This window comes from Microtus ochrogaster, chromosome X (assembly GCF_000317375.1).
Source record: "Microtus ochrogaster isolate Prairie Vole_2 chromosome X, MicOch1.0, whole genome shotgun sequence".
Classification (NCBI taxonomy): domain Eukaryota; kingdom Metazoa; phylum Chordata; class Mammalia; order Rodentia; family Cricetidae; genus Microtus; species Microtus ochrogaster.
The window spans coordinates 11,986,292-11,993,778 of record NC_022026.1 but is presented as its reverse complement, the minus strand read 5'-3'; the positions used below and the strand labels follow the sequence as shown (position 1 = coordinate 11,993,778).

The window sequence follows — 7,487 nt, the reverse complement described above, 5'->3', positions numbered from 1 at the left end:
CTAAAGTGGGCTTGAACTCCTGATCCTCCTCCCTCTACCACGCAAGCACTGGAATTTTAGGTCTGTGCTACGATGCTCAGCTCATTATTGAATATTATCAATATTTCTTACTGTGCTTTAGTTTTTACTTGCCATATTCACAGTGTGTATAAATATATATATATATATAGCATATTTTCTTGTGTTTATTTCTTTGTATGTGCTTTTGGATAAATTCCTGTTTGATCATTTTCTCGTTTAAATAATAATTTCATTTTTGTGTAGGTTTTTTTGCCTGCTTGTACTTATGTGCACCACATATAGCAGTTACCTGTGGAGAAGCAGATGGCATATGGAGATTATGGATCATTGTGAGCCACCACGTGGATGCTCGGAACTTTAAACAGGTCCTCAGAGAGATCAGCAAGTGCTCTCATCTTCAGAGCCAACTATCTGACCCCTTCCTAATGATTTTTGCCATAGGGAGATGAATGGCCAGGACTTCTTGTCATCAGGGACAAGGCTGTGGTCATCTGTCAAGCAGTGTGCAGCACATTCTGTATTCAGGCAAAATGCCTAGTTCAGAAATTTTCAGAAAAGCACGATTCAGACTCAGGTTTTCCACTTTCAAAATAACAAGAGAAGTCTGTTCAGGTAGACTTAATGCTTTTCCTGTCCTGAATAGGAAAACTTCTGATTACATCAGGCCAAAAAACATAACTTGCATAGTGCATCAGTAAGGATCTGTCCAGAGTGAGCAGCCGGGAGAGGTATGTGCTCTTCATACTGGCGTGGAGACTCTGCCCAAGTGTGAATGACAGAAACCAATGTATATAAGCATAATTGCATGAAAGACCTAGACACACTCCAGGTAATGAGCTAGAAGCTTCTTTAATGTCACAATCGTTATAATCCCTTCTTTTATACATGAGAAATTGGGGGGAAAGAGGAAGAACTTGAAAAAAAGAAACCACTACAGCATGTTATCAGCCCTATGAAATCTCTTTAACTCAATGGGTATGATATTCCTTCATTCCTAATGAGAGATACACTGTGCTGTAGAACTATCTTCCATTCATTTAAATAGTGCCATCTAAGATTCAAAGGCAGCCAGCAGAATCAGAAAATCCAGAAATCAAATTAATATCAAAGGGGGCTAAGAATCATCTGTCTTATACTGAAAGAATTTTCAATGAAAGAAATAAAGACCCTGCATGGTAAACTAAATCCGGGCAATTGTCTGATAAAATAAAATATTCAAATAAGATTCTCACTGTCCTAATGCAAGATAATAGGTGATCTATATTCAATTAAAAATTCAATGGACAAAAGGCACCAAACAATCTGAGAAAGGGAATCTAAAGGAAAAGAAGAATCCAAACAAAGGAATGAAAAATGAAAAGGAAATTAAGGATACAGTTATGGCCTATCTAATGACAAGCACATCAAAGGAAGTTTTGGTACACTTAGTGTTGAAAGAAGTTAAGTTATGTCAAATATATGGAATAGCGTGAAAAAACGTGAGCCAAGGGATGTTTAACCTTAAGTGCTTACAATAATAAGAAGGAACCATGTCAAATCAATAATTTCTCACCCAAAGAACTGTAAAAAAAACAACAAAAAAACCCCGCCAAAGCCAAAAAGTCCAAATGAACCTGAAAGCGTGCAAAGCAGAAACGCTAACTAGGTAGCCACACACTCTGGGCACCCGTACTTTTGAAATTTCCATAGACTTTTCTATTGGTTCACTTGTGTGGGAGGCGGGGCTAAATTTCCCAGCTCAGTGTCAGTCATTGCGTATAGCCGTGACGTCAACAAGGCCTTGCGTCTCATTGGCTGGACATTAGTGACCTCGTGCAGTCTCCCTGGAGAGGGCACACACAGGAACCTGGAAGCAGCGGAGGAGGGACCCTGTCCGAGGCTCTCCTCAAGTTGGTGGTTAGCCGTTAACTACCACCTCAGGGAGGCCGAGGAAGCAAACCTGTGGGTCAGGAGATCTCAAGCCTCATCAGAAAGCCGCTGGGTTGCCCAGGCCGGTGGCAACTATGCAGAGAATTCTGCGCGGTATTTTAAATTTCTTTTGGAGGCGGGCAGAATCTGATGGAAAACTCCAGGTTCAAGGTAATCCTTTGGCTCTGAGAGTCATTCTCCCCGTATCCCCCACCTAAGAAGACTCCTCAGAAAGGGTCTCCTCCACCATGAGGTGCTGTGGGGCTTGAATAGCGGGGAGGGACCGGCCGCCATGCAGAGTGGCGGTTAAGTCTGAGGGTCCTTAAGTTGCCAAGGGTTAGGCGAACAGTGAACTCTCCCTAAGTTCCGTTGGTGTGCCAAGGCAGGAAGCTGTTTGGATGAACTCAAAGGACACGTGACACGAGTCTTTGTGGGCTGTACTGTCTCTGCCTTTCCCTGGCAAGATGCCTCTGTGTAGTCCCCAGTGAAGGGGCGCGTCTCACGTTGAGAGTGAATGTGGCCTTGTTTCCCAAGTACACACTATCTGATGCCAGGGGGCGGAGTCAGTCATAGGGAGGGTACCATGAAGGAAGAGGGTCGGTTGTCCCAGCAGGATACTGGAGCCAGATCCCCGAACATTACTTACCCATCGTGCTTGTGACGAATAAAAGGCAATTTGGAAACATGTCCTTACATCTGCTCAGACCTTCTAATGCTCTGTCAGAGTTTAGAGCCAGGGCTATGCATTTGCTGCTGGTGATGAGGCAGGCTTTCCCTCGTAATAGTGGGGGTTTCCAGAGCTTCCTGAGCAGGGAAGATGAGCGCTGCTGCACTTGCGCTCTCTGGGACAGGTCACCACCCACAGATGCCATGCCATGGAGGTGTCATTCGGTAGTCACAGCCTTAGGGAGCAGAAATGGTTACTGTGTTCAGAGAAGTGATAATATGTGCTCACATCTGCACAGCTGGTCAGAGCAGGACTTGTGTGTCGCTTGTATTTGATGGGAACCAGTGTGACCTTGGTTTACCTGTCTCATAGATAACTTCAAGCTGAAGTCTGTCAGAGGAATTGTGACCCATCTCTGCCCCGACTATGGCTGGATTAATGAAACCATCTTCTTTAATCCTGACATGGTGTGTGGAAATGTTCCAGTGAATGTTGGAATGAGCGTCATTGCTCTTGTAGAAGAGGATGAAACAACTCACGCAGTGAAAACCATCAAAGTAAGCCTAAGTTTTCTAACATTCCCTCACAGTAATGGCATTTTGATTACTCCTCTTGGATTAAGACAAGCAACATTGTGGACATAGGGTCAAAGTTGACCTTCTCCTTTGAGTTTAGAAGACTTGATGCTCTAAAATTCCACTGCAGTGATGTTTTTCTGTTCCTAAATCTTTTGCATCTCTTCTCCTAGTATTTGAACAACATAGTAAATTATGGTCATTCTATCCCCCCCACCCCGTAGCTTTCATCTCTTAGTGAAAGCTGCTTTCTGTCCTATGCATTCAAACTAGCAGAATTAGCACGAGCAGCCCTGTGTGCACCATACTTTTAAATACACCAATTAAGATCTACTTAGCACACACAAGTGTCCAAGTATTTACATATCACTGGATGACTTTAAATTTCTTTTAGCTATACTATCTAAATTGATTATCTCACCAACAGGTTACATAAAAGCCTTTTGCCAGCATTGGTAAACATAGATTATTAATTTCTATTATTAAACTATTATAAAAATAATTGTATATTGTATTATTGTAAAATGAGAACTAATATAGATTTATAATATTTCAAATTATAAAAATCTTTATTTTTTGTTTCTATATGTATGTGTTGCCTGCATGTGTTGTATGCATGTGGAATCAGCATGCAGACATGTGTGGAAGTCATAGTTCAACACTGGCATGTTTTTCTCAGTTACTCATGCCCCTTGATATTTAGAGACAGTCTCTCCCAGAACCTGGAACTCACTGTTAGGGCTGTTCTGAACTGTTCAGAAAGTTACAGAATCTGTCTGTCTCTACCTTCAGGACTGAGGTTACAGATGGATTCCACCATATCTTGCTTTTATGTGGGGGTTCTGGGAATCAGCATTCAGGTCCTGTGGTTGCACAGTAAGCACTTCACCCACCGAGACAATTTCCTTCCTCCCGAATTTCTTTAAATCTTAGTGATAAAGTAGCAATTTTCTCTTTTTTTCTTCTCATTAGTTAAATTCATAATAGCTCTTTCCATGCTAGGAAAAAATATCTATCTTAGTTAGGAAAAATGTTCATGTTTCTTCCCATTATTTTACTTAATGCTCTGTTTTCTTGATTTTATGTATAATTTTAACATACTATAAGTATTCTCATTGTATCTTCTTGTTTTATCAAGAATTGTACAGCTAATGCCAATTCACAATTTATGCAAACATTCATTTCTTTTCCATTTTATCTATTCTTGTTTTAGGAGACAGGCTCTTAATCTGTTTATCATATGCCTGGAATTCATTATGTAGCCTTCACTGACCTCAAATTCACAGTCGTTCTACTAGTCTCTTCATTCCAATTGCTAGGATTACAAGCCCCATGCACTGTGTCTTGGGTTGGTTTTGTTTCTTTCTAAAAGCTGTATGAGTATATAAGTGCAAACATGCAAGCATTCAATCACCCTGTTTTTGACATACGGTCCTAAGACAAGGATCCACGTAGTAATAAGAGCAGCGGGCCTGCATCCCTGGCACCCGGCTGCCTGCCCGCATGGCTAGCTTATGCCCCGAAATAATTACTCGGAAACTGTATTCTTTTAAACACTACTTGGCCCATTAGTTTTAACCTCTTATTGGCTATCCCTTACATATTGATCTAACCCATTTCTAATAATCTGTGTAGTCCACGAGGTGGCTTACCAGGGAAGATCTTAACCTACGGCTGTGTCGGGTGGGAGAATCATGGCGACTGCCTGACTCGGCCTCTTTCTCCCAGCATTCTGTTCTGTCTACACTGCCTACCTAATTTTCTGTCCTATCAGGCCAAGCAGTTTTCTTTATTAGTTAACTAATGAAAGCAACAGATAAGATACAAGACCCACCTCCATCAGATCCACATCTTGCTTTGTAACTTGTTGTATGTAGTGGCCCTGTACTACAGATTGGATCATCCACTCGGTGCCATTTGACTGGGAAGGGCAATAGAATATTAAAATCTTTTCTTAAGCCTGAAGATATATCTTTATTCTTCTCTTTGTTCATGGTATTTCTATTTTTAAAGATTTACTTTATTTTTAAACATGTATATATGTGTCCCCGTGGGTTTATGCCACCTGTGTATAGATGCCTGCAGACAGCATTAGCACTAGTGTGGTAGAGCTTATGGCATTATGAGCTGCCTAGCATGGGTGCTTCGAGTCAAACTCAGGTCATCTGGAACCAATATGTGCTATTCACTTCTGAGCCATCTCTCCAGCCCCATTAATCATATTTCTTAGGTTAAAAAAATAGAACTGGCAGAATAAAAGTTTTTCAGGAAAACTCTGAACTTCTTCAAGGTAGAGTATATCTGTGATTTTCTGTAGAGTGGGAGATGTGAATGCATTCAACATAGGTGAGCAATTTATTTTTGGAATACATTCACCAAACCATGGAACAGGCACAGACAGTTTATGCATCTTTTCATGTCCATGATGATATATCGTATTGAAAGCTATCATTTAAATGATTTCTGATGAATCTGGTCTGTTTTGATGTGAAAAATAAAGCACTCTGTCTCTGACAGGAGTCGTATGTCCCCAAAGTCCTTACAACTGTGACAAACCAACTTGTTAAGTTGCCATCGTTTTGATGGTGAATCATTTGCATATACAAAGATCTGCTTGTAATTTTTATTTTAGCTGCAATCACTGTCTCCTTGTATTATAGGTGAAAGCCATGTCTGATCCTATCTATGGTATTGAACCATCAGAATTTGACAAAAGACTTTGCATTAAGTGTGTGACTTATGCAACACAGGACAACATCTTCATAAGCAAGGAAACATTTTTCCCCATGCAACTACTTTCTGGAGGTATGGTTTGCATTTTTTTTAGTTCTTCAAGAACTTTATATAATGAACTTTGACCATTTTCATCTCCTCCCCCGAGCCCACCCCTCTTCCCTACACACCCAACTTTGTGTCCTTTCCTTATTCACTGATCAAGTCCAATCTGCACTGCTTATATATACAAGGATGTGAAGGCTTCCCCCGGAACATGGTGGACCTACCAGTAGCAATATTCTTAATTTTTATTTATGTCTATGAGTATTTACATGCACATATGTGTACTGTGTGTGTACCTGGTACACAAAGAGGGCTGAAGAGGGTCTTGGGTCCCCTGAAACTAGAGTTTCAGATGGTTCTGAGCCACCATGTGTTGCTGGGAACCCAACCTCTGCTAGAGCAGCGTGAGTTCTTAACTACAGAGCCATCTCTCCAGGACTGAGATTATAAATTTTTGCCAGCACATCTGACTACATTCAGTTTCTAGTCACTGAACACATCATGCACGCAAGGGATTTACATAAAAAAATACTTCAATCACTGCAAAGCCAGGGTGCAAATAGTTCTTGTTCCTTTTCTCTCCACCTCTTCTCTATGTGTCCTTGTTCTAAAACACTGTTAGTCTCAACAGTCAGACCCTCCAACTTTGACTTTAGCCTAGGTACACTGGGAGGTACTCAGATTCAGCAATTTGCTTCTACAAATGTTCCTGGCTGCCTCTCCAAATGGAGATGTGGCTATTTGAAGAGGAATACCAGTGATTCTAACAAATTGTTTACTCTGAGACACACAGTTCTTAGTTGTCAATATCTGACTGTTAATGAGGGTAGAAAAAGCAGTGTTTAAAGGATTATAAACTTCCCTTATTGTAGGAAGATATTCAAGGTATCTGTGATGGGTTTTATTTTATCTTTTGTTTTTTGAGACAGGGTTTCTCTGTGTTGCTTTGGAACCTGTCCTGGAACTCACTCTGTAGACCAGGCTGGCCTCAAACTCACAGAGATCCACCTGCCTCTGCATCTAGAGTGCTGGCATTAAAGGCACAAGCCACCATACCTGTCCAAAAGGTATCTATAAGCATTTGGAAAAGTGACTTTACATTCAGGAAATGTTGGTCATCCTATTGTAGTGACAAAGGGCCTTAGGTAATGTGACATGACCTGAGCGCAATAATATTTACCCTTCTACTTTTCTTGGCTGTTTTAGGATTTTTGCCCTTTAAAGGGGACTTGTTGCTGGTTGAGTATTCCTTGAAGCCAGGTACTTCAAACATCACTATTCACGCTGTGAGCCTGCTAAACTCCCAGAATATGGATGAGGTAATTTGCTTCCATGTTGCCCTTGTCATGGGTAGGTAACTGCCTATCCTTCCTTCCTGAAAACTTTCTTTCTCAGAATTTTGTTTGGCAGTATATCCCCTGCAAAAGTAGACACATCCATGAATGTGAATTGAAAAAGAAATAATAGGCCGGGCGGTGGTGGTGCACGCCTTTAATCCCAGCACTCGGGAGGCAGAGGCAGGCGGATCTCTGTGAGTT

General features: G+C 41.2%; 1 protein-coding gene across 1 annotated transcript in view; it reads left to right on the top strand.

Moving 5' to 3' along the window:
- The first annotated feature begins 1,851 nt into the window (after nt 1-1,851).
- Nucleotides 1,852-7,487, top strand: part of LOC102000636 (cancer/testis antigen 55-like) — a 6,542-nt gene continuing 906 nt past the window's right edge. Inside the window, exons 1-4 of the mRNA XM_005358477.1 lie at nt 1,852-2,100; nt 2,969-3,153; nt 5,832-5,976; nt 7,156-7,268. Coding sequence (XP_005358534.1) covers nt 2,025-2,100; nt 2,969-3,153; nt 5,832-5,976; nt 7,156-7,268 — 519 coding nt within the window. The 5' untranslated portion in view covers nt 1,852-2,024. The remainder of the gene's footprint in view (nt 2,101-2,968; nt 3,154-5,831; nt 5,977-7,155; nt 7,269-7,487) is intronic.